This window comes from Pavona decussata, unplaced genomic scaffold, assembly GCF_977016875.1.
Source record: "Pavona decussata unplaced genomic scaffold, jaPavDecu1.1 SCAFFOLD_58, whole genome shotgun sequence".
NCBI classification, from domain to species: Eukaryota; Metazoa; Cnidaria; class Anthozoa; order Scleractinia; family Agariciidae; genus Pavona; species Pavona decussata.
The window spans coordinates 462,847-490,373 of NW_028145480.1; the positions used below are offsets into that span (position 1 = coordinate 462,847).

General features: G+C 38.6%; 1 protein-coding gene across 1 annotated transcript; it reads right to left on the bottom strand.

The window, feature by feature from the left end:
* LOC146479474 (WASH complex subunit 5-like) lies at positions 1-27,520 on the bottom strand. Its single transcript, XM_085110337.1, has 32 exons — positions 27,285-27,520; positions 26,020-26,126; positions 25,146-25,230; positions 24,536-24,636; positions 23,950-24,069; positions 21,383-21,455; positions 20,471-20,623; positions 19,306-19,419; positions 18,908-18,949; positions 18,592-18,718; positions 17,720-17,841; positions 16,905-17,034; positions 16,230-16,342; positions 15,775-15,882; positions 15,255-15,313; positions 15,080-15,155; positions 14,476-14,586; positions 12,830-12,907; positions 11,957-12,019; positions 10,561-10,641; positions 9,659-9,760; positions 8,333-8,512; positions 7,325-7,449; positions 6,404-6,566; positions 5,602-5,701; positions 4,711-4,790; positions 4,209-4,312; positions 3,579-3,708; positions 2,923-3,019; positions 2,313-2,472; positions 1,257-1,344; positions 1-688 (listed from the first exon to the last, which is right to left on the bottom strand). The coding sequence occupies exons 1-32, from the start codon at positions 27,507-27,509 to the stop codon at positions 629-631; spliced, it is 3,477 nt and encodes a 1,158-aa protein (XP_084966463.1). The 5' UTR covers positions 27,510-27,520; the 3' UTR covers positions 1-628.
* Between the last annotated feature and the right edge of the window lie 7 nt (positions 27,521-27,527).

Sequence of the window (27,527 nt, forward strand, 5' to 3'; positions counted from 1 at the left end):
TTATCAATTCAAATATGTTTATTACTTGCAAATGACAATAAGTTCTCATCGATGACATCAAGAATGTTTTTTACAATTTTTAGTGACAATTACATTCGTCTTTTCTACACCTGATTTGTATGTTTATAAAAAACAACTTTCCTATTACAACTTTTATCGCTGTTAAATCTCTTTTATTCTTTGCTCTGTTACTACTTACACACACAAAATACAAGAACATGACTAGTACAACGTACACATTTTTCTTTTCTACTAATTTTATAAAATCGTTTTCGTGTAAACGGCGTGGAGGAAAAGAAGAGGTTCTCGCGCAGAGAGAGCGGGATCGAGTACTTGATTAACACGGCGAATTTTGATCAATCTGGGCCCGGTTGTTCGAGAGCCGATTAACGCCAATGCCTAATCCATGATTAACATAGTTAACCGGGTTTTCATCTCGCTCGTTGAAATTTAGTTTTAAAATCTAATTTGAAGCTAAAGGTAACTAGAAAAGTCTCAGTCATGAACCAAATTCAAACAAAACCTTTCACCACCAGAAAGTGACGGTGACCGAATTTTCTGGGGATATATTTTTTTAGCTTTTTTTTCTTTATCGTCTTTTCTATTAAAACGTTTTTAAGCTAAGCTGTTATGGGAGATGAACTCTGAACTGATCAAAAATGTAACTTGGAATGTGAGCCTCGACAACCTGAGGAGAAAATATAGAAATGTGGAGATAAGAAACTAGTTAAGGAACTATGTCGGCTGTTCCTAGTTTAAAGTCAGACTTAAAGGTAAAGTCGCACAAGAGCCTAAGTGGCCCACACGGTCGGAGCTTAGCCCGGTTTCTGTAGCATGAAGCAACTAGGAGTATTGCTACTCCCCTCGGGATGGGATGCTAGTCCATCGCAGGGTTACCCCCAGCAATATGTCGCCGGTACCCATTTATACACCTGGGTGAAGAGAGACAATGTGGAGCAAAGTTTCTTGTCTAAGGAAACAACACAGCAATGAAGAGACCAACCAACGACCATCAGATCCTCCGACCGTCCGATCGAAAGTCCGACGCGCTAACCACTACACCACCGCGCCTCCACTAAAGTCAGACTTTGACCCAAAGGAAATCTAGATCAAATCCAGTTTTGATAAAGTTCCTACAGTAGTGTACACAAGTGCCCTCGGGTGCAGATAGTCAGGTGGAATGGATTGAAACTTTAAAAAGTTGAACAAATCGCTTCCTGCAACAATAAAACTCAAGGAAAAATACTTCCACCTACCTTTCTAGGCAGTTTACTGTACATGAGAAAGTCTTCCATGAAAACCAACAGATTAACAACTTCGGCTGGGATCTCGTTGCTCCTAACGCTACAAAATAAACAAAGCAAGTGAGAACCTTGTGTCTTTATGAAGCAAGTGCATAACCTCCACTCTCCCCTCCCCCCACCTCATTCCTACCCCACTGCCAACAAAATGATAGGTTCTATGTGGCACTGTTGGGCAAAACTAGTTACGATCGAATGAAAAAAGGCTTGGTTAAACTTTTCAAAAGAAATAAACATGAGTCGACGTTTCGATATTTCTCGTAACATCATTGTCAACATTAAAAGTAATTTTTTAGGAACTTATTGGGCTATACTAAAAAAACTAAATACTTGTGTGCTTACAAAAAAGAACAAAAGAGTAGTTAACCGAGCGAATTGGCCGTGAGTCCCCATGCGAGGTGCCTCCCCATTAAAATAAAAGAAATGATAAATCATTTTAGCAATCAACTCTAGAAAGGCATTAATCCCGGTCACACGAGGGACGGTCCCTTGCAATTGCCCAACTACAAGTATTTTTTACGTCAAAAACAGAAATTTAAATTGGTGAGAAATAACGGTAAAGCGTTCCCTCCAAATAAAGTAGTACTTTTGGGCGCTTTAAGACTGTGAGGGAGAGGCAGATCTTAGCAAGGGCTAGTGAAATTCAAAAAGAAAATTGGGGGTAGCCCGGCGTGCATTTTTTAGAGATAATTAAGCAACAACTGAAATTCTAAAATGCTGTAAAATGCAAACCAATTGCTCTGAAAAATGCATGGTTACCCCCAATTTTCTTTTTGGATACCAACAACCCTAGCTAAGATCTGCTCTTCCCACACAGTTATAAGCCGCGCAAAAATATCCCTGTATTAGTGTGCGCCGCCCATAGGAAACCCGGGTTTCTCGGACCATCTCGTAGAACGTATGCGTAGTAACAAAAGTAGGCACCGTTCTAGTGATAAAGACGTCGATTCATCTTAATTTTAAGATTTCTTTTGAAAAACTAATAGCTCCCCTGTTAACGTGTACACTTACTTTGTAGCAGTTGCTTCTATGAGGGACCTGACATATTGTCCACAGCAAGCCAGGAACTGCTCCGTGTACTCTGAATGGAACTGCTTTAGGACTGTTATCATCCCTACTACGAAAGGTGCGCTGTCAATTTGATCCGTCGGGCGTCTGGCAACCATTGTACCTAACGTAACAAAACAGAGGAAATTGCTGGATTAGCTGAGAAAGAGGTTCTGGAGAGCACAAAATCCTCAGAATTATTTAAAAAATTTTAATCGAGCGACTATCATGATGAATCAGGCTTGTCTCTCAATGTCAGAACTACGTGAAAAGATACAGTCCTGGTAGTGTAGTTGGCGAGGCCGTAAAATCTCTGTTCAACAAGCCCTTTGAAAGACTTGTCTTTCAGTTTGCATTGCCATGAGTGAATAGCCGCGGCTAGCTCCTGCTTTAAGGCACTAGATATCCTGTGGCATCTAAATAAATAAATGATCACATCCACAGAGTGGCTATTCGTACACGGTTTCCAGGTCAAATTTGAATTTGAAAATGTTGGTTTTTACGTATCTACAACTTAAAGTGCACAACACTTGAAGGAAAGTAAAAACGTAAAAGTAAAAAGCGATTTTCTTACCAACGCTCTTAACGTAGACGAGCTTTGACAGTTGAGAAATCACACACAGAAAGTTCAGCAGAGCGAAAAAAGGGTACTTCTTTGTTGTGATATAAATCTACGAAACAAAAGTTAAACGAGCAAAGTTATTGAAAGAGTCGCTTTTATGTCTGATGACACGAGAATTTGTTCAATATGCGGTGCATTAAATTAGCTGCGTGTCAACGCAAACACGTAAGTAGAGGCCAAAGCCGATGCAAGCTTGGTTTGAAGCGGCATGTACTCACGACTGTACTTAACTTGACCTGGGTTCGGTTGTTGGAAAGCCGATTAACGCTAATCCACGACTTAAAGTTAACCGAGGTTTCATCTCACTCATTGAAAATGTTCTTAAAGACTAATTGCAAGCTAACAGAAGAGAAAAGTCTAAGCCAGAACTGAGGGACAAAAATCTTTTAGCAGAATCTTTACTGATTACTAATTAAACTCGAATCAAAGTTCACGTTAACTCAGGATTAGCTTAATCGGGCTTTGAACAACTGGGCCCAGAACTTTAAAAATGTAAAGTAAAAATCACTTTAAAAGAATTATACTTGACGTCTATCTCTATGAAACTGAAAAGAAGAAGAACAACAACAAAATTGAACCACAGCAGTTGAAAGACACTCTTCTCTAACCTTGGTTAGCGGGTTGTGAATTCCACCCCATTCAAGATATGACGTGAGCTCAAACATCAGTGGATTCTCTTCCTTGGGGTATGGCCGAGTAGGATCCTGGTAATGCGCCTCGACATCACGCAGTAGTGCACTAAAATGATGCAAAAATAAAACTCACTTCTAATCTATTTCAAGCTGATATAGCACGAGCCGTTAAATTGAAGCCGGCACATGGTAGCGAGCAATTGGTGGAAGTTTGAGAAGAATCTAACGCCAAATTTTACCTTTTTCGCTTTATATAACCACTTTATTTAACACCACTGAAATAGGGCATTTGCGACATCACTGATCCGTAAAGTATTCAGGACACGTGTTACATGTGAACTTAGTAAATGGTCTTGCTTCCCACGAGTCTCCCAATAAGCTCTTTGTGGTTAGAGCATCCCACCCCCACCGGTATAAGCGGTGCACGGAAGGCCATAGGCTCGATTGCTTCTCAACGAAGACTCACATTTTTCTTGATCCCACGTTCGCGAGAAAATGAATAACACATCTTTTTCAAATTTATTTTGAGGCTTCCAGCTTTGTATTAGAACAGAAAAGTGATCTGACGGAAACGGATGTATTTGTAGCAACATAAACCATTCTTACTTGTTGAATGTGTCCAGAGCATTGTACAGAACTACCGAGTCAAATTTGCATGAGCAGTTGAGCTCATTGGCAATCTGTCTTCTGATAAGCTGCATCTGACCCACCTAGGCGAAAGTAGAATTGTTCCAATAAACAAAAGTAACAGAGACAACACTGAAATGGGCTATGTTAATGGTCTTTGGTATTATTTTAAGAGGCTAGAGGACTTATTGGAATAAATGGAATCCAAGAAATAATGGTTCAGTTTCGTTTAAAATTAGCTTACAATAAGGTGCAGAGGCAAACCACCAAGAACATGGCGACTTAACGTGACCAGTAAATCTACTATACGTGTACCTTCCATTCGCTGTGACGAAGGGTTAACGCTCGAAACGTCAGGACTCGAATCTCTTTACAGTGGCCAATTTACCTTAAGTTATCAACTCCGTTGAAAAAACTAAACATTCGTTTCTACTCTCCACCGACGCAGCACCACAGTTTCTTTACAAACTAACCCCTTTACCTTCATGATAGCTTCACAATATTGAGTCCACAATCGAGCCAACTTCTGAGTCACTGGAGGATACACTCTGTAAGGTGTTCCTAAATAAAATAAATAAATAAATCAGCTCGTTTAGCAAGAGTGACACTTAACAGTCTGTTACAACTGACAAAACTGTGACGCTCAGATTCAGGATCGAACTGGACTTAGAAATTTTGCTTTTTGACGAGAGGGGCAAACGGTTACAAAAAAAGAAAAAAAAAAGGGGGGGTAAAAAACCTCTAAGAGCGAAGACGAGAATCAACAACACAACGCATATATGGCGCCGAACCTGGGAATCGAACTACCCCTGCACCATCCCTGCTCCACCAAAAGTGGGCTAAATGTGAAGGAAAAAAGTATAAAGCTACGTCATGTTATTCCTATGCCTCTTTCTCCGCAATTAAATAATCAAAGCAAATGTGGGTCAAATCGCTCGGCTGACAAAGAATCCATTTTACATTTGTGTGCTCAGCGACCTGGCCGCGAGACAAAGCGAGGTTGTAAATGACTTTGTTTTGATAAAACCTGGCTGCTTTTCGTATGAAAGTCATGCTGTTCTTATGCTAACTAGTCTGAGGTTTGTATCAAAACCAAGTCAGATACAGCCTCGCTTCTACCCAAAGGCCAGGTTACTAATAACACACCGGTGAAATGGGCTATTCCCTTCTATCATCCATACAGAGATAGACCCTTATCACTCGGCGGCCATGTTGAGTCTCGGGGAAATAGAAAGCTTTGTTTTCGCACGGCAAGCCTCGGCCAGACGCGAATTCAGTGCGAGGCTTGCCTTGCAAAACAAAGCTTTTTATTTCCCTGAGACTCAACATGGCCGCCGTGCGATAGAGGTCTATTGAACCACGATTTACGTACCAATTAGACTCTTGACAGGTGTAAGAATCTTTGAAAGTCCTGTCAAGGTGTCAGTCACTAATTTCTCCTTCAGGGATGCTACGAGTAGAGCCTGGAATTTCTACAAAACAGAACAAAGTGAAGAGTAAACAGCTGAGTTTGAGCAGCAACGACAAAAGGAAAAATGACCTCAGTGTAGACAAAATAATGCCCTCTTCAAAATGGTCATGTCGAGTTGGTTGCAATCCAGCGAACCGAAAAAGATTGCGACTGGTACACTCTTAGCGTATGAAAACCCTAAAAAACGCTCAAAAATAATCTAAAACTTCAAACCTAGTATAGACATCATGGTTAGTACAGGGAAGAATTTCGCAAAAAAAAAATATGGCTTTAACACAAGCTTCAATTTTGCTGCATGTAAGTAGGATATATAACTTTATTATATAGACACAAGTGTTTTAATGGAAAAAAAACCACTCGTAAAATTCATACGAAACTAAATCCGGGTCCCGAGTGGTCTATTTTCCATATCCTCACTAGTGAGAATATTGATGACGTCATTTCCCGCCTTTCACGGTTGTTTATGCAAACAGTGGCTGAAAAAAGGCGAGCGATTGATTTGGCTCGTTCGTAAAATATTGTTTTTACCACTCGGACATAAAATTCATAATTCATATCTTCGCGCCTCCGTGTAATTTCCTCTATGAACACTTGCAATAACAAAACAAGAAGCTCCAGTATCGACTGGACCTTCGCTACAGCAGCAGCTAAAATATTACAGCACTCCAGAGATGGACAGGTCGAGACGAAGCCATATTCAAACCTGCAGTTCTTTAACGATCATGAACGACAGCAGCTTGTCGAGTCCTGTCAGGCCAAATGAGCCAACACCCTGCTGCAGTTTCTTCAGAATCAGCAAATTCATGACTTCCTGTTTTGTTCGGCTGTCGTACCACGCTCCCATTTGATCAATATAACATGTGGTCCTAAAAAAGTATTCAAGGAGAGTCTTTACTGAAAACGAGACCAGCTAAATTAAACCTCCTCGTAAAAGCTATGATTAATGGATACTGGTGACGTTTTGAAAGTTCATAACTTTTTTAGAACATTCGCAACATTACTGTGGCATAACCATCAATACGAAGATTAAGCATCGCGCGCGTTCCACAGCAATCGGCAAACTGCAACAACCAAAGATCGTTTCGCAATCTCGTTCCTTTTGCTTCGTATCTGTGTAAACGCTGACAGATAACCAACTATTTTACACAAAATATAATATAAGACAGCAACTAGCTTAGACTTAGGCCGAAAATCATGCCAGAACGATTCAAAAACATAAAAAGTACTCGTGCGTTGAAAAGTTGAATCGATGAAAATAGGCGAGAAAATCGTGATCGTGTGGTAGTATTTACCGTAAAAGTGGCGCTCAAATCTGCCTAATAACGAAACAATCAACCCTCGCTACATGCTTATCGAAAGTCTGATATGCTTTCCACTAGAAGCAACTCTACACCAGAGTGCCTTACTAACAATTACTCTACTGCTTGATCGGCCTTTTAATCCTTCCTCCCCTCCCTAACAACACGAGTAAACAGAGGTTTCGCGGTCGCGGTTCGAAGGAGATATCGCAAAAAAATAGTCTGTTTACTCAAGTGATATTAGCGATCACGGCGATACTGGAATAGTTATTTACTTACTAAAATAAATGCCAGTTGATATTTCTTACACAAATGAAGCGGCTTACTTGGTATCCGTTATTCTCAAAATCTCTCTTGCTAATCTTCCAATGAAATTCACGGATTCATCAACAGGAGGAAACTTCGGGATGGGGATTGTGGTAGACTGATAGACAGACTGCCAGTCATGTACCTAACAGAAAACAAGAAACTTCATAATTAAAATACCTAAATGAAGCAAAACCTCTTTAGCAGTCATTTCTACGTTTTCCGTATGATTAATTTTAGATATGGCAGTTTCAGTGAATATGATTCATCGGTAAAACTAGTTTGCGTGGCAATGGTTCGCGCGCACATCCGATTTCCCTTCCGCCTGCCACGCAGGGGACAGTAAACCGAGATTAATGTCATTCAGTTCAAATTTTTAATAACACAGGCAACTCTCTCTACTCTGTCACTACGTAAAGTTTTTGCATGTCTGTATTTGTAAATTCTCGTTAGTTTTTTAAAGTGTTCCTGTATTCGTCTTGTCCCGCCTCGATTAGTTTTGTAACTATTTGCGGGACAAACTATTCGTTCTGTTGTTTTTCAAATAAATTGTTGTTGTTATTGTTTTTGTTGTTGTTGCTGTTGTTGTTGTTGTTGTTGTTGCATTTACCCAAAGGACCAGCCCTATCTGTTCATCTTATACAACTGTCTACTGCTGAAGAGAGTTTAGTTAGATTAACAAGTGAAATTCAACCGAGACCAGCCAACTTAACGGTGTCCACTCTTGACAAATATCCTTACTAGAGTGTTTGCTTTGAGAGAGTTCACCTTATTTAGTACATAGAGCTGGCAAAATGTTCAAGAAACGGTCTTGGTCGTCAAATTTGTGACTTCAACGAGCCTTTCAGCAATGCTATGTACTGGAGTAACTGTTAAAGATACACTTGTAGCCGTATTAGGGATAATGGATTTAAGTTCGTGATAGCCAGCGTTCGAGAAAGTGGGGTCCATTGTATTTCCACTCTTTATCTTGAAACCTGCTCAAAGTGAACGCCGGCAAAACAAAGCACGAACAAGACAACACAGACCTTTTCCCTCAAGAAACTGTTACACTCCTGTTCTACATTGTAGTTAATGATCCTTGACACTTCCTCTTGCCAGATTTTCAGACCGTAGATGTTAATGTAATCTTGGATGTACTCAAACGACCGACGGAAGCCGTCCATTCGTCCACCCAGCTCCTTCAGCTTTACGTCAAGTTCAGATTGCTGTTAGAAAATAAATCAACATTAAATCTCCCGTGAGATAGTCTTACAACAAACATGAAGGATTACAATCACTAAAACAAAGAATTAAAAAAACCTATACACAACTACAGTGGAACCTCGATTTAACGACGTGCAAGAGGACTAGGGAAATTGGTTCGTTATGTCGAGGTTCTGTTCCACTGATACATTTTACTGAAAAGATCGGGCTGGAGAATATCGTTCGCTATAGCGAGGACTTCGTTATATAGAGGTTCGTTAGATCGAGGTTCCACTGAAAATAGGTTTCTAGATATCTCTCCACAATGGCAAAATCACAAATGACCTTTTCACTACATGTACAGCTACTGACAAACATCAATCTGCCTTGTTTTAATATTCATATCATTCCAGACGCACTAAAATACCTATTCCATTCAGCTCAGCTCTTAGACTTCGCTTCGGTCAAATTCATTTGTTCTTCTGACGGAACTATCACACTCCTTATTATGCTATCTCAAGAAACGTGGATATTATGTCTTTCCTTAACCAAAAAATAGACCGCCTTCCCAACATCGCACGCAACAAAGCACATTGACAAATAAGCACTTAAAATACTCAATCTTTACTCCTGGCAAAACACAATCATTTTCTCACTTTACGTATATGTAGATACATCAGCTTCTACTTATCTGGAATTGAACCCTTAGTGAACTTAGGATGTCTTGGGATGTGTTAGATGATCATTTAGCTTAGACACCAGGGAAAAACAAAGATGTTGTGACTCACTCGGCAGCCTTGAAGATGAAGTACCTGGGCAGTGTTTTTACCGAAAAACTACCACATCTCAGACCTTATTGGGCTCACCACTCACAACAACACTGGCAAAAGACACGTTCCACAATGGAAACAAACACCTCACATATGCACGTTACAATTACACACAAAAAAGGAAAGAAAGAATCAGATGGTAACAGTGGCGAGGAGGACTAAACTAGGAAATAACCGATGAAGCTTCTTATTACAGAAACCAGGCTAAAAGTGCAGTCTCATTCCACCTGAATTACTGAAATACTAAAGAGTACAGGCGTATCAATTTCACTACTTTACAGCACCCACTGACCAAGATTAAAGGGCGTTTATGTTTAGCTGCACACTGTACACATATACCTTAGCTTTCGGATTAAATATGAGCCCAGTGTGCAGAGCAGACGCCACCTGTCTAACCAACTCTTTCCTGATACCATCCTCCAGCAGCTGCTTTGGATCAATCTGAAAATGAAAAATATCAGCTGGTACCTCGGTAAGAAAGTCCTGACAATTTGGCTATTCGACAAATTGTTCAGTTTTTTGTTCCCTTCCTCTCCAAAGTGGAATCAATTTGAAAAAAACTCTGCCGTCCTCCCTAGTAATGCGACAGTCAAAAAACGTTCGCCCTTGGCCTCATGTTCAAAGAAACCATTGTTGTTTTGTTTTTGTTTTTTTTTTTGTCTTTTCTTTTAGATACATGTAAAGTACCTATGGAAACTACAATCCTGGCCAAACATGTGGGGACAATTTCTAAAACTCAACATGAAATGCCTCGCCGCCCCCAAGCAATGTTATCATGTTGCTGTGTTTGTGTACAGTCTGAAAAATTTCAGTGGCTTATTCCGCTACCAACATTGCTTGGGGAAAGGGGGGGGGGGGGTGGGGGGGTTCCAAAACTTCGTAATGACAGCGCCACCAAGCTTATGGCGACTGGTTATAGATATCCAGAATACAAATGTACACTAACAACACTATTTTGGTATCTGTCCCAGAAATTATTGGCCAGGATTGTACATTGCTTTCCCTAAGACTGAGAAAAAGACAAACTTGTTTCGAACAGACATCTTGGGCTCACTAATCGTCTCTCCTTGAATTGACTGCATTATAGACGTAGATATTATAATGAAATATTTTGCTCTTTCTTGATTACAATGTCAACTATTACAGTTGTTCAGTACATGTATGTCAACTATCAAAAAGGAGTCTTCAGATTGCTTGTAAACAGCAGTTTATTCATGTTGTTTACATGTACATGTACGCACCTTAATGATCCCCACTAAAGTTGTCTTCATCATCAAAATCCCCTCTGTAAACACTGAGATGGCGTGAGTCAGCTTGGCAATCTGAGCAAAACAGATACACCCGAACTTATATCAGTAAGCGGTCACCCTCTATCAAGCGGTCAGTAGTCAAAATCCCGAAAATTGCTTCCCTTAATTACTGTAATTTTGACCTCTATTTAGTATTAAGCGGTCGCGATCACCTTTCACTAAGTCCCAACGAGCTGTTTCTATTGTCCTGACCTGTTTTAAACGGTCACTTTGTAAAAGGAAACCACTCAAATATTACCCTTTAATCAGAGATACCTTCGATCTCCCGAGAAAAATCGGGAGAGGAATTTTCAAGGAAGATCGAAGAGATCTCTACTTGCAGGGTACTCAAGAATAATAACAAATAGCTTGCCAGGTAATTCAGTGCCTAACCACCGTGCGATATCTTGACATTAATGTTTTATTACTCCGTTTCTGTACTTTGTTCTTCTTTTGTCGTACCAATTTATTGTTACCGTTTCTTAACCGAGTGAGTGATTCTGTGAGCACTTTTGTGCATAAACTGTACATTAAGTTATCGAATATTATAAAAATGTCGTTTTATTGTGTTTAACGCGAACTCTGTGCAGCCTGTATTAAGCGCTCACTTAGCCATTCCGCAAGACTGACCACTTAATGCTGGTTCAACTGTATGTATGGGTGAAGTTTCCTTTTTTATCCCAAATAATCCCGGTTGAGGCAACTGTCATCAGACAATCCAAAACCGAATACCAGCCCTAAAATAAGCAAGAGGCAACGCAACAGTACTGATTCTTCCACTCTCGCTTGATTCTATTAATTTTTTTCCTTCCATAACAATGTAGTCCACCGCAAACATTCAATAAACTAGTTTTGGACCTTGACTGGGTGTATTTGTAGAAAAAGCAACATCAAATTTATGCAACAACATTCTGGTGTTATAGGCTTGATCCTAACTGAGGAACCTCAATTTCAAGATCAAATGACAAGAACTTAGAAGACACTCGCACATAACTTTAAACCGTCCTTACGTCTACTGTGATATTTATTAAAGTTGCAAAATTCTGAAACAGCCACGAGTGATGAGAATTTTGCAGTTTTACGCCTATGACCATGCTACAGTGAGGAACGAAAAACGCAGAGACAACTTCCTGCAAAGGCTGGGTTACAAAAATACACATCAGTTGAGAGGAGAGGGTGGGATTTTATTGGGGGAAGGGAGAGATGGGATAAGTTCTGTAAGATCTGGAAAACACAGTATCTCAACACTTATATCACTGATCGTAAGGTCTGTAAGGTACGGAGGGTAAGAAGGGACTGAAGCCACCTGGCTTGTTTTGTTTGTCTGACTATCGCAATGTAAACGTACCTGATATCGCTCATCCAGCTGTGCATATTCCCTCAACTTATCCTTTTCCAGCCTGGTTGGAACCTAATGGAACAAAATGCGTGGACATTATGAACCGCAAACTACTACAATACCATTCGGAATCAACAGTCAAATTTTCTTTGAATCAACTTGGAAAATTTATACTCTTAGTGTTTTTTTAGTGCAGTCAATCTAAACCTAAACCCTGGAATTTAAGTAAAACTGAGTTATATGTACTGAATCTCCCTAAACGTCATGGTTATTTCGTTGCATAAGTAATAGAGAAGAACCACTTCCCTACACGGGAGGATGGCCATACTGGCCTCATTCGTTTTTTGTGCTGGCGAATATCTCGCCATCTTGACCACGCACGACATGTAGTTCAATAAAGCCTACACCCATAAAAGTAAGGTTCAAGAGTCAGTATTACAGAGAAGTTTCAAAAGAATAAGTTGTAAATGTCACATCACTCATACTACACGAAACATACATGTACACAGTATCACCTTAAACTTAAAGATGCCACAGTTGGTACTCCCTCTGCAGAAACACATTCCTGAACTCATCTCAATTGAAAGTTATATAATAAGCTGAATTCTACACGCATTTTGATTCAGTGGTTCTCACTTATGATCTGTTGGAGTAGAGACGCATGGATGACGTCACCATTAACAACTTTTGCTTCTTTATTATATAAAACAAATAGATTCCATGTTGCCGTGCGTCTGTTCAGTGAATAGATCACAGAAGAAGTCAAAACGTTGTAAGAACATCAGTGACGTTCTTACCACATTTTGACGTCATCTGTGTTCTATTACTGAACAGACGCATGGCAACACGGAATCTATTTGTTAAATAGACAACAGCACTAACCTCCTTTACACTGCTGGTCTGCAGTTGAATGATTCTTGCTAGCAGACCAAACATGGTCTCAGGAATAATCTGTAAAACCTGAAAAATAATGGAAATGACATTAGTTAAGCATTTACCAAGTACCTCTTCACTAGGCACCCTGTAAGTCGCACTAAATAATAGGCCATTTCCGAGTTGCTTTGACCCTCATAGCGAAAGCGAGGCTAGGTGCAAAGCTTTTGATGTCAAAACTAGTTTTGTTTGCATATGAATGAAAACTGAGCACGAAGCCTCGCTTTCATAATGAGGTTCAAAGCTACTCTGAAATGGGCTAGTACACTGGAACATCGTAGGAACAACAAATTGAAAAGCCTCTATCAAATAGGAATAAATAAAGAAAAGAGGTGTACCAACGCTTGACTGTTTCCAACCATGAATGATTCAGTTTCACGCACCAAAGAAATTTTAAAGAAAAGAGATAAGCTAATATTTTTGTTTATTTAACAATTTTGCTCAAAAACTAAATATGCAACTAAGTTTCTTACATACAAGTGTAATAAATGGATAAGTGGGTTACCTTCTAAAGAAACTGTGGTCCTGCGTCAGTGGGGAGTAGAAACGAATGTCTGGTTTATCAAGAGAGTTGATAGCTGAAGGTCATTTGGCCAAAGTAAAGAGATTCGAGTGCTGACGTTTCGAGCGTAAGTCCTTCGTCACAGCCAATCTTCGTCAGTCAGAGCCAATGGCTAACGCTCGAGACGTCAGCACTTGAATCTCTTTACGGTGGCCAAATTACTTTATCAATTCTGTTGATAAACCAAACACTCGTTTACAACTGTAATAATCCATCTTCACGCCAAACTAGAGCTTATCTAGAGCCGGCAACCTCGACTCACGATTCTCTTGCATAAAAATGTTCACTTGAACCACAACAGTCATATAAGAATGATTTGTTATTCTAGAAAGTGACACAGGCATACTCGGAAAAAAGAAATCCGAGTGTTCCTATCAGGAGTCGAACCTAAGACCTTCCGATTACTAGTTGAGATGCTCTACCACTTTTTCTTCATATGTTCACTTATGTTCTTTTTCTTTTTTTTTCTTTTTTTTTTTTTTTTCAATGTTTGTATGGCTCACTGACAAACTGTATATAGATTTCTGTAAACTGCAATTAATTCTTATAAATTAGTCTTCTCACTACCCGCCTAGATTAGCTTTAGCTACTTGCGGGTTAGTGTCGTCCTTAATTGTATATTAACATTTTTGAATAAACTTGAAACTTGAGCTACAGGAGACTCGTGGGAGCTAAGGCCGTTTCACTAGGTTCATGGGACAAAAATCCTGCATAGTGCTAGGATTTGAATGCCGAACGTGTGGTATATGCTCCTGATAGGAGCACTCGGATTTCTTTTTTCCGACTATGCCTGTGTCACTTTCTAGAATAATACATCATTCTCATTTATTCACCGGGCTGGAAATATACGATCACATTTATTTCATATAACAGTCATATGCTTTGGGTCAAATTTTGACAAAAGAGTAAGCTGAACAAAGCCAGTAAAAGTGCTTTTCACAATGAAAATCCAATATTTAGCTAGAGTGCTTTCCTGTCTTTCAGCTGTCAATCTTAAGGCATGCCTTGTTAAGATATTGTCTTGCATCCTTACCTTTCTGACATATGCCACCAATTCACCAGAATAGTACTGGGACACGCTCACGAGATCAGGGCTGTTGGCTTGACCAATGCGCACCAGCGGCAAATCCATGGCCGATGCCATCTGAGGAAATGTCACCAAAATATCATTATCTACAAAGGTCTTTCATTCATACGATATTTTCATCTGCAGTTAAATAATTAATGGCTTTATTGAAAGTGTTAATGGTTTGAACCTAGGAGTCATGTCACAAGTACCTAAATTATGATCATCCGGATGAGTTTCTGAGGTGACATTGACTGACGTTTCGACAACCTGAGCAGCCTTAGATTCGAGTGAATTGTGCCATGAAACGTCAGTGGATAGTAACAAGCAGAAAAAAAATGTATTCAACCAAACAATGAAACTGTAGACAAATCGTAAACAAGATACAAAACTACATCACGAATACACAAAAAACTATAAAAATTATCATCATTGTCATCCTCCAGGACCCAATTCTCTTACAGGAGAAATGCAAAGCTTGACATAATGTATAAACCTACGTTATGTTGTTAACATACTCAAGAGGCAAATTTTAACAGAATTCCAAATTGTTTTTGAACATTTATTTCACCTTTAGAAAAGTAGCTCTTAATTTTTGGACCAGCTGAGGGTTACTCTTAATTCCTTGCTGCATAAATCCTGAATAACTGCAACATTAAAACAACAAACATATGTAAAAGACTGTCATTACCAAGTGCATTAACATGAATAAAATTCAAATAAAAATCAACTGTTTTCGGTATTACCTATCAATAATGTTCCAGGCATATGACAGGTCAGCTACCAACTGAATAGTAATCAGTACCTATAAAAAATAATTATCTTAACGGTAAGAAAAACACAAAAACAACAGAAAATCTGCGATCACAAAAAAGGGCAAACTTCATAAATTGGTATTCTTTTCACTTATATTTGGTTTATCAACAGATTTGATAACTAAAGGCAAATTGGCCACCGTAAAGAGATTTGAGTGTTGTTGTTTTGAGTGTTAAGCCTTCATTAGAGCGAATCCAATTCAAATTCACTCTGACAAAGGGCTGCATTCAAATTTTTTATGTAGTGGCCAATTTACCTTCAGTTATCATCTCTGTTGATAAACCAAACATTTGTTTCTAATCCCCGCCGACACAGCATCACAGTTTCTTGTCACTTAAAAAAAAAGATTTCAGTCTAGATCCCCCAGGCCCCAGTTCCCTTATAGGAGATATGCAAAACTTAAACCAGATATGTTACACAGGGATGCACTAAACACAGTCTAACACCCACCTCTTCCTTAATGTTGATTGTCCTGATCATCTGATGTAAAAACTGTCTTGTCTCCAACAGAAACTGCCGCACTTGAAGATTGCTCTCCAGTTGATGAAATTCTTGAACCTAGAAGTTGGTAACCAATAACCATTACTGACAACACTTTTGAAGAGTGCTTTTTGCTATTACTGTAGCCCAGGGAGGGGGGGTGCATACTTCCCTGAATTTTGTTTGGCATGAGGGGCTCAGTTATCCAAACGCTGACCCTATTTCAGAAAAACTTTTTCCAGTACCCTTTTTCAGACCAAACCATACCCTTTGGTGCTGTACTGATACCTACAGAACCTTATAATTATAGGGGAATTAGTTATACTTCAGAATTATGTATGGCCCTCATTTTAAATGAATAAAGAAGCCTGATATTGCAAGTAAAACAGGTCAAGGGGATACAGAAAGTTAATGATACTAGTTACCTCTTCCAAGGCTTGGATAAGCTGCACCATTTTTCGCCCAGCAGAAGTAGAATCATCGTAGCTCAAGGATGAAATCTGATTGGACATCTCCTTGAACCAAGCTTGAAGGTTTTCTATAAACAAGTATTAATTTAATCCTTTAAGCCCTAACAGCAACAACCATCAAATTTCTCCTTAGTTAGCCACTCAAACAGGTAATGCCCTTACAACTACTGAACAACACTGCATGCTTGTAATTCCCCTCTGCAAAGGAGGCAATTATGGTTAAAGTACAGTGGAACTCCACTCTATGGACACCTGCTTAATATGGACACCCGGATATTACAGACAATTTCGTCTGTCCAGACGAAAAGCTCATGTATTTCCTCTACAATTAACCCTCTTGATACGGACACCGGTTAATACAGACAACGGACACTTTTCTGTGTCCCGAGTGACAAACTCTCATACATCATCAATCCAGCTCTACAGACACTGGTTATCTGCGCACTGTCTATTTTCATTGTCACAATTATGCCAAATGTAGACATTGTATACCCTGTTCAAACAAATTATGACAGATTTCTTGGGTTAATACGACTGATTTTATTGCCCCCAATGTTAGGTAAAATACAAATAAGTGGTATTGAAGTTTAAGGCACCACCCAATGTACCCTGCCAAAGGTAGAACAGTACCATTCTTTTGAATTCTTGTAAGTGGTTTGGTTCCAGAAAACACTTCTGACAGCTCATCCATGCGTTCAACTCCTTCCACCCTGTGTTTTTCCCATTGATCTTGCTTCTGCGCTAGCATCTGCTTGAACATCTGTGAATCGCAGAAGAGAAATGTACATGCAAAACGAACATATGTATAACAATGCTTCATGGTGAACAAGCACAGAAGCCAGCTCAAAAGTTTTAATGCAAGAATGGCTGAGAAAATGGACAACAAACTACATATGCTAAGACATTTTTCAATTTATAGATTCCTTCATGTGGTTGGTTTCTTTTTCTTTCTCTTTTTTCTTTTTTTCTTTTTTTTTTTTTTTTTTTTGTCTTTTTTCAACTTCTTTTCGCAGCTTTCATCAAGTTTTTTATTGTACACTGGCAATGTTCTAAAACAATATTGGTTCTTGCATTTAGCTACATGCGTATATCAAGTTATGATGCACTTGGGAAGTTTGGAGAGCATTCAAGAAGTTGGAGTTGCTCCAGGCACGCACTTCTCTCTTTCTCTCCAAACTTCCCACACACATCATAACTCAATATACAAATGCTTAAAGCATGAACCAATTGTTAATTATCGAACAACACTCAAGTAAACAACCACATTGTATAATATGAATGAATGGTCAATTGTAAGCTATTGTAAACAAAATCCACATTCTATGCATGTGTAAAAGTTTAGAAGAACAAGGAAAGTTGTGTGAATTAACACTCTTGTTTTGGCCAGCCTATCTGTATTTTCCAACAATTATAATTATACTAAAAGCGATGAACAGGCACAGTACCTCTTTCAATTTGAGTTCAAACTGAGCTGTGTTCAACAGGAGTTCAAACACAGCTCTTGGGTCGTATCCACAGGAAGATACCATCTCTCTAAGAGTACGACACCTCTTGAACAAATCAAATGCTGTCAAACAAAAAACAAGAGATTTATTTTGTGTATAGCATTCTGATTATTACATGCACATGTACAGTGGAATTTCCAGTCTCTAACCCCCAACTGGGCACTCTCTCATATGAAGGCACACCACTCCATGTAATTATCTTAATATTTTGTTTCCAGAAATCCCATTTGAATCAGTTCTTAACCAAATGTTGTTAGTGTTGGAATGTCCTACAAGTAAGCACCTTTCCAGATTGCTTTGGTGGCCACAACACTGAGACAATTTGGTCACTGAGTGTGGGATGATAAATCTTGAAGCATGCCCAAGTAAGGGCTAAGTACAGAGAACTATTTACCTTTCATGCTGTGTTTTACTGTAATATGCACACTTACATGCAGATGCTTACAAGCATACAATAAAATGTATGAACTATGCTGTGGTATGCTATATGTATGTATATGTGGTATACTACACGTATGCTACATTGCTTGCTATGCCGTGCTATATGCTATTCTATTCTGTTCTTTACTATGCTATGCTATGCAATGCAATGCTATGCTATGCTATGCTATGCTATGCTATGCTATGCTATGCTATGCTATGCTATGCTATGCTATGCTATGCTATGCTATGCTATGCTATGCTATGCTATGCTATGCTATGCTATGCTATGCTATGCTTGAAAATCATTCAACCAATGAACTTTTACCACTTGACAGTAATTTCCCTTGAGTATTTTTCTGTACACTTTCATGACTATTTAACTTATTTACCTTCACAGTTATGCAGCATAAGCCATCTGAGTGTGACATTACAGTCTCTGATGCAATTCATGAGTTTTGGAATATGATCCAGTACATACTCGTCCACAAGAACCCCTTCTTTAAGATAATTGAGCACCTACAGGATAGGATCATTGGAATCATCAATTATTGTAGATGTACACTCTGTACTACATGTAAGAATAAAAAAAATAGTATGTGTTGTGATGATCACTAAACTAACAAAACAAAAGCACATCAAAAGAAAGAAGGAACAACTTGCTTAAAGAAAGCAAAGCCATATTAAGTTCATTTACATACACCTTACCTCTGCATTTAGGCTTCTAACTTTGGTATTGAATCTGGTTGCCTGCAAAAAGAGTCACCTGTTAGTGCACGGTAGAGCACATTACAATGGCCAGTATATAAAAGTATATTTTACAAACTCTTGAGAAAGCATGAAGGTTGAAAAAGAAATTAAATTATGTAATAAGGATGTATGCATGTACAAGACTTGTACACTTTGGAACCTTTTCACATGCAAACATTTTTAATGTATCCCCCATCCCCTCCTCCCACCACCCTCAAGAGCCTAAATTGCAAGATAGGCCCAGTTCAATACCAAGAATACAAATACAATGTACAGTGTACCTGTATCCACATAATAGACCAGAAGCATGCAGTCTTACAAAACAAAATAAACTAAATTAAGATGCTCAATCTTACCAAAGTTCTGACATTAGTGGCATCAAGAGTATTGTTCAGGGCTGTTTTGGCAGCTTTGTAGGAATCCCAAGCCTCAACTAAATTCACAACAATTCCCATGTAGATGCTGATCACCTGCACAGAAATACAATGTACTGTAATCAATCATTCCTTACTTCAGAACTGGAAATAACAGCCCATCACTGGGCAATGTGGAGGCGCGGTGGTGTAGTGGTTAGCGCGTCGGACTTTCGATCGGACGGTCGGAGGATCTGAGGGTCGTTGGTCCGAGGCCAGGTTGGTCTCTTCATTGCTGTGTTGTTTGCTTAGACAAGAAACTTTGCTCCACATTGTCTCTCTTCACCCAGGTGTATAAATGGGTACCGGCGACATACTGCTGGGGGTAACCCTGCGATGGACTAGCATCCCATCCAGGGGGGAGTAGCAATACTCCTAGTTGCTTCATGCTACAGAAACCGGGCTAAGCTCCGGCCGTATGGGCCACTTAGGCTCTTGTGCGACTTTACCTTACTGGGCAATGTCCTACAACACAGGGTTGGACATGTACCTAGAACACACATACACTATACACTGAAGGGTTTGTAGAACATGATGGGATAGATCTTTTATGCTGAAGAAATGTCAGATGACTTGGATTAGGATAGCACAATGCACTATTTTGCAACCTTCAACATAAGTCTAACATAAGCCTAACATGATGTGTATCTGGTCTGGGAATGCATTTTTTCAAACTCCCAAAAACATTCAAACAATGTTCATTTTTGAAATTCAATTTTTCTTAAAACATTGAAATATTATTGGGAAACATACTTCTTGAGCCTAAAAACTTTTCAGCGGGTTTGAGAAATGGATTCCAAATGACAAACTCTGGACTGCTTACTGGGTAACCAGTTTTTTCAGGATTCAGTAGACCTTCTTCCCTCTACATGCCAACTGCCCATTACAAACCACAAAGTCATGATATTCTCAGTAAAATCAATCCTTTGTCTTTTTGGAAGTAAATAATACATGCCAGCGTAAATATGACCAATTCTAAAAGAAGGAGACTACTCCCTAGAGTACCATCATGTGATCTGTAATGGGGCAACAAACAAGGAAGTGTATAAGGTCTTTCATCTGTACACTGCAAGGAGTACTGTATTTATAAAATACCTATTGACCTTACCCAGTTATCAGGAAAATGCTTGTCCACAATCTCTCTCATTTTCGCCTGCTGATTCTGCAGGATGTCTGGGGCAAAAAACAAGATGACGTACAACATGGATGCTTGGGTTGCCAGAGCTGTGCTACGGTGTTCAGGCAAAGGATAGGCTGAGATCTAAGGAAAAACTTTTCTTTTTAATGAAAAAGTAAGAGCAATATCCATGATACATCTGTAACAAACATGTATCCACAGTTATCTTCACCGTGAGCTTCCTTATAGTAAATTTCAAACACTCTCAGAGGTTTTATTAGAAGCAGGGACTCGGGTACTGGCACTCATGTACTCTGAACATGGTACCTGCCACTGAAGAGATCGAATGTTTATCTAAATGAAACAAATGGTTGAAAGATGCCTGTCCATTCAACATTAAGAACTTCTTCAGAAAAAAATAAAGAACCCTGCACTATTGAACAAAACAATACCCTCCTTAAGGTACATCTGAAATTTTACCTGTGAAAGGAACCTTAGTTATCCCTATTATTCAATTATTATATCCATCATTATACACCATTATCCTTATATTGAATAACACAATTCTCATTGGATATGATGGACTGATAAGTGTATAACATAATTAGCGTTGCTCATTAGCTTTAGAAAATGTTGTCTCCAATTGGCTCTAATGGCTGATAACATTGGATAACGAATAACAGCTTTTAGTGCCAATTTTAATGGAAAAAGTACCATCCAATGCAATTAATTTGAAAATGGTTTGGTTAATGAACAAATTTATTATCAGCAGCTTATTAATGTGACCAAACACGTAATGATATTATCCAAGAAGTATAAAAGTAGTAGCTAGGAAATATCACAACAAGGACATAACTTACAGTAAAAAAAAAAACAATATATACATAATTTAAAACAACAAACCTGATTATAGACATCATCAGAGCGAAGACGACCAATCAACATATCCACAAATGTATCAGGTACTGAAATGCGCCTGACAAGTAAAAATAAGTAACATGAAAAAGATATGAAGCAACAACTAGTAACACTATTTTTCACTTATACATTATTTAATTGAAGCCATTCAGTTAATTAAAGAAGGTGATTATTAAGGTTAGAGTCATGACAACTTTACGTCGATGTAAGTGTGTACCCACGTTTTGTGGGTCGTTAAGTATTCATATATTCATGCTATTGTTTAGACTCATTGCCGATTCATCTGTGTTCACGTTGGATGTCACTCGGGAACATAAGACAACTATAGAAATCGGAAGGCCCTTTGAGGAAATGTGTGACAATTTCCTTTTGTTTATCATCTGAGAACGAACAATAGCTCAGTTTCATTCGCAAAAAAACTTTTTAAAGCTGTCGGACTGCAACTTTTCTTTGATAATCTCTAAACTTTTAAAGTTTATTTTATGCTTATGATCAAGCACGCGCTTATCGGAACGATCTCGAATATCAAACGTAAACACGGCTGTTAATATCAAGAACTCAGGATGCTCAGCGTTTGCAGTAATTTAAAAAATCCAGGCTTCATTTGATTTATTTAAAGAAAAAAGTGAAATTCGTCAAACAACTTTTTTACTTTGTAGGGAATAACTTTAATAATTCAAAATCCAAAGGAGAAGGAGCAGTCGGCTGCGGAACTGTCAGACGGCGCATCGTTGAGAAATCTCGAGCACAGAAACTCATTCAGACCACATTTTACAGCCGTCAAATCGACCTTCTCGTTAACAAAATACAAATAAAAGAGCAGCGTTTTCGGGATGAACTTAAATTTCATTCAGGACTCTCTGCAATAGTACCTTCGGGAATTCACACACGCATCAGAAGAAGACGGCTTCGCATAAATTAACTTTGCAGTTCCAACTGCCGATCAACAAACAAACATCGAACTTTGGACTACATTGACCAAAAAGCCTCGTTCAAGATCTCTTTTTGAAGCTCTCGCAATGCTCTATTTTCATAAATAAATATCGAACTTGAAAATGTTTTGCGAAAAAAACTAAATGCATGTTAAGTCCCAAGCATTCTATGCAGTTTATTCACACATCAAGAACAAAAGGATACGATAATAAACTTTGCCGCTCGTGGTCGCATAATTGCGCTATTGTTCCATTCCTTTGCAGTTGCTTTAGGTCTTCATCCAAAAGATCTCACCTTTTTCCAACAAATGAAACCGAACTTATTCAACACGTTTTCGGTGGCTCCCGAAGTGAATGCCCAAAGGACTAAAAACGAGCCTTCAAGCTACAAAATCCAGCGGTTTTTCCCATTTCTGAATGACACACTTAAATCGACGAGAAGTTGTAATGTGGACGTTATATCTTTCTACATTGCATGTAGAGGAACAGAGGAATTTACAGTTACTGTTAGTTGCACTTGATAAGCATGTCAGTGATGGGTACTAACCAAAAATGGTTAGCTTTACATTGTCTCTCTCTACCCAGGTGTACAAAATGGGAACTGATGAATTGTCATGATTAATGACATTTGACATAATCATATGGGTACATGTACATGTATATACAGGTGTTTGTACTGTATGTTATTCACTGGCCGGGAGCTTCATATTAGGAAAAACTGTGCCCAACGTCTTGGGTATGGCCCTTGACCCATACTCAAGATCTAGAGGCATAGTTTTTTTCAAATACACAATGACCTAGGCCCGTAAATAACATTTTTATTTTTTCTACAAGACAACAAGGCCCAAGTCTTGCACAAAATCACTCATGACAACAAATCCACCCAGGTTTGATAGAATTCCGACCGCTTGCACACTGAGAAAAAAATAAAATCCAGTTATGAACTCATATGTCCCATGTGCAGGAGAGAGGTAGAGAAACAATATGCACATAGTGGCCAGTTTGTTCAATCCTTTGAATCTTAGTTTGTGTTCTATGGAAAATAATTTAAACGCAGCTAATATACATTTTACGATCTACCCTTATAAACATGGGTATTTAACTGGTAAATAACAATGTTTTACAATACAATACAATACAATATTTATTTCGCCATATACACAACATTTACAGATGGGAAGAAAAAATGAAGAAAAAAATTGAAGAAAGAAAATAAATGGCGAGGAAACCTGAAAGAAACCACGAGGCTTATAACAAGTCAGGCTTCCTCACTTAACTAATCTTATCTTAGAATTACAATATGGACTTATGGTAAATTAACTTTGACCGCGCACACGTACACATACACGTATTAAGTAAGTTAGTTAGTTAAGAATTACAGCCTTACAGAAGTTAATACCTAGAAAGAAGAAATTCTTTAAGCTTTCTTTTAAAAGAAGCGGAGGAGGGAGAACTAGTTATGTCAGAAGTTAGCGAATTATAAAAGTTTGGACCTTGAAAGTAAATTGAAAACTTCCTGGTGTTCGTTCTGCACAGTGGCAAGCGGAAGGACTGAGCATTCCTAGTATTATAATTATGGATTTGATAGAATCAAGAATCGAGTTTTAGTGCTGTACAAACCGGAAGTAATCCTCTGGGTACTTGGCAGGTCTTTTGGCTCCAGGGGCCACTGAAAATCCTGTGCTTCTGAGCAGTTTACACACATCATCTATATTGGAGTCAACATCTGCTCTGGCTGCACTATAAAAGCAAACACAAGTCAAGACCAATCAGAAAGGAAATCAAACAACAGGGACAGCCATACAACACTTTTCTTAGTTTACAATCAGCTGCTTCTCTGGTGCAACCAGCTTCCCTAAAGTTTAGTGGCATCTGTAATATTTACTGTGGTGTTACATTCAAACACTTAGAATTGCAATTGAAGGGTTTAAAGGCTAACATTATTTTGACCAACTGCCTCTTTGCTTTGAAACTGAAATTGCTCCTGACCAGATAAGCTCTATTATGGTACAGAGAGCAGTAAATTGTTATCATGTAAGAAACTTACACAAGCATGTTACAAGACAGTTGGTCTCAGTGCCAAAATGGAGGTTATTTGAAGCAATAATATTTCAGTTTCAAGGCAAAGAATGCACTTGCACTAGTCTTTCCGAAACCCTTTAATTATAACTACATGTGAGATAAAACTATTGACAGAATGTCTTACCAGTATCTGTGGTAGGATACCAGCATTCTCTCACGCACATCTCCTTCAAACTTCATATCAATGACTAGAAGCATGATGCCATACAGGTAGAGACTTTCACACTGTTTCAAAATTTAAAACAAGACAACAATTAATAAATAAAATACACATATTGTTAGTAGTCTCTTTGGTTCTGATCCACAATTTAAGGGGGTGCCTACAACTGTACTTTTATTACTGCGCATACATTCTGCACCTCTCGAGATACTCGGGTTTCCTATGGGTGGTGCCTGCTAATACAGGGATATTCTTATGCGGTTTAAAACTATGCGGAGAAAGCAGAACTTAGCAAGTGCTCTTGGTATCCAAAAAGAAAATAGGGGGTAACCATAGATTTTCAGAGATAATAAAGCTTCAATATGGAAAAAACACCATACATTGCTTTGTATTTTACTGCTTTTTTGGATTATTGTTGCTTAATTACCTCTGAAAAATGTGTGATTACCCCCAATTTTCTTTTTGGATTCCAACAGCCCTTACTAAAATCTTCTTTTCCCGCATTGTCATAAATTGCGCAAAAATACTTCTGTATTAGGAGGTACCATCCTTGATAGAAATAAGACGGTGTTACCATGAGTTGCTTTCCATCTTCATTGAGCAATACGCTCTCCAGTGTTTGTTGGATAAATACTCCTTCATCGAGATCTTCTAGATATCTAAATAAAAATTATATACACATCACTTTTAAGTGTACGGCGTATACAGTCACACAAAAGTCATACAAAAAGAAATTTACAGAAAAGACCGTCCAACCGATTTATTAAAATTTCACCATGATGGTAACTATACATGAAACTCATCTTTGATGGGAAAGTAGATAAAATAAATAAATAAAAACTAGTAATAATCAAAGATTAGGGAGTGGGTTCGATTATCTTGATCCCAGGCTCTCTCTCCTTTGCCAACTTGGTGATGATGTCATCCACCCCAGCAAAAGAATCTGCAGGGGAGACCAGATACTCTTTCCAAGATTCTGACAAGATCAATCCATCCATTCTGGAAATCAACGTTGTCCCATACAATCTCAACTCCAATTAACAAATCGAAGGCAGTTTTTTAGGGTCTATACTCTTATAGACTATAAAATGACGTCAAAAAATGTTCAAAACTCAAGTGGAACCACGAGCCGCAGGCGAGTGGTTTCACTGCCAAGTTTTGGACATTTTATTACTTCATTTTATGGTCTATAAGAGTATAGACCATAGAAAACTGCCGTCGATTTGTTTATTACAATAACATGGAAAAAGTACGATCCGAATTGGCTATTTTCTTCGTTGAGAAAGTGCACGTGTTACATCTGACGTCATTTCTATTGTCTGTACTCTTATAGACAATAGCTACGAGCCAATCAGCCAATCAGTTATTGTAAAATCCATATTAGGAGTGCGTTCTTACTATGTTGAACGCAATAAAATAATAAAAAGAAATAGATCACTAACATTTACCTGTTTAGATCAGTGATGTACTTGTGAACACTTTCAAAGGCTTTATAGAATCTGGTAAGAATTTCAATGTGATTTTCTCTAAATTCTTCATCAAGATCTTGGAGATCCTGCAAGTGAATGTACAGAAATAAAACACAAGAAAACAACATAATAATTTTAAGATTGGTTCCTTGTGACACCAAACCACTGCAGATGAATATAGGATCACAGAAACCATCTCTTCACTCAAATGCAAACAAACATACTATTTGAAAAATTATAATATTGGTTTAATTTGTTTTTAAAAATTAGTCTGGCATGATATATTGGCTGTTTTCACCCCAGACAGGGATTATCCATCTGAGATGGATTATTCATTCCAGCAGATTAAGCATCTTAATGTGAAAACAGGACGGTTACAATTTTAGATGGATAATGTTTGATTTAAATCAGTCTAATTATCCATCTCTTGAGACGGTTTATGAGGACATTTATACGTCTGAGGTGGATAATCCATCTTCTGTGAAGTTCTGTTTTCACACGAGGATGGATAATTTGTCAGGCAAGTCATCCATCTGGATGGATAATCCATCTTTAGCATGAAAGTGGCCATTGTTGCACTGGATGCAAGAATTACACGTACACTGTAGAGCCAGTGATTCACAACCAAATAGCCACCAGAGCTTTAGTGGGTGCCAGATTTTATTGAAACCATGTGTCTAATTCATTCTGCAAATATCTGGGTCTAGCCACAATAATCTTACAATGGAAAGAGTGTCAACTAGCAATTGCAGCCATGATCACAGGATCCATGTTTATCACAGTCGACCACTGACAATCACCAGAGACAGAAAATCTCAGTGTCTTCTGCAATCATATATAATGGCAGAGGACTTAGTTTGTTTCTTATAGAACATTTGGCGAGTCTGCAATCCAGGGCTGAAATCATCCGCAGTCCTTTGCAATCGTCAAAACTGAAAAAGGAGCCTTTTTGTTTTAAACCTCCATTGTATTTCATTGCATTTCGGATGCACCTTGAAAAGGCTCTACTTGTGTGTAGGTGCAACTTCACCTGTTTGATGGGTCTCCCCCGGAGCACCACCCCATCCCACTCCCCTCCCCTCCCCTACCCAGCTGAGGTTAAAGAGAAAACAGAACGTCCCAATTATCTAAAACATTCTTTTGTGCCCTTTAATATCTGCCTTACACGACGCAATAAAAAGACGCATATAGAAATAGAACTATTAATGCAGAAAAGCAAAAGACCAGCAGCTTATTTTACGTACCGGCTTGGAATCTATACGATTCTCATAGTAATCAGGCCCCTTGAAATACGAGAAGTCCGCCAAAATCTCGCCATATTTATCGCGATCTTCTTTTGTTTCCTGCTTAAAAACAGGGGGTATAAAATCGGAGAGTCGCAGCAGTTCTGCAACGATAGCATTTCCCCTGCTAACAAGCTTTAACACTGTTTGTCCACAAGCGTTGTTTTCCGCAAGGAAGTCCACCATCTTGGATCTGCTGTCATT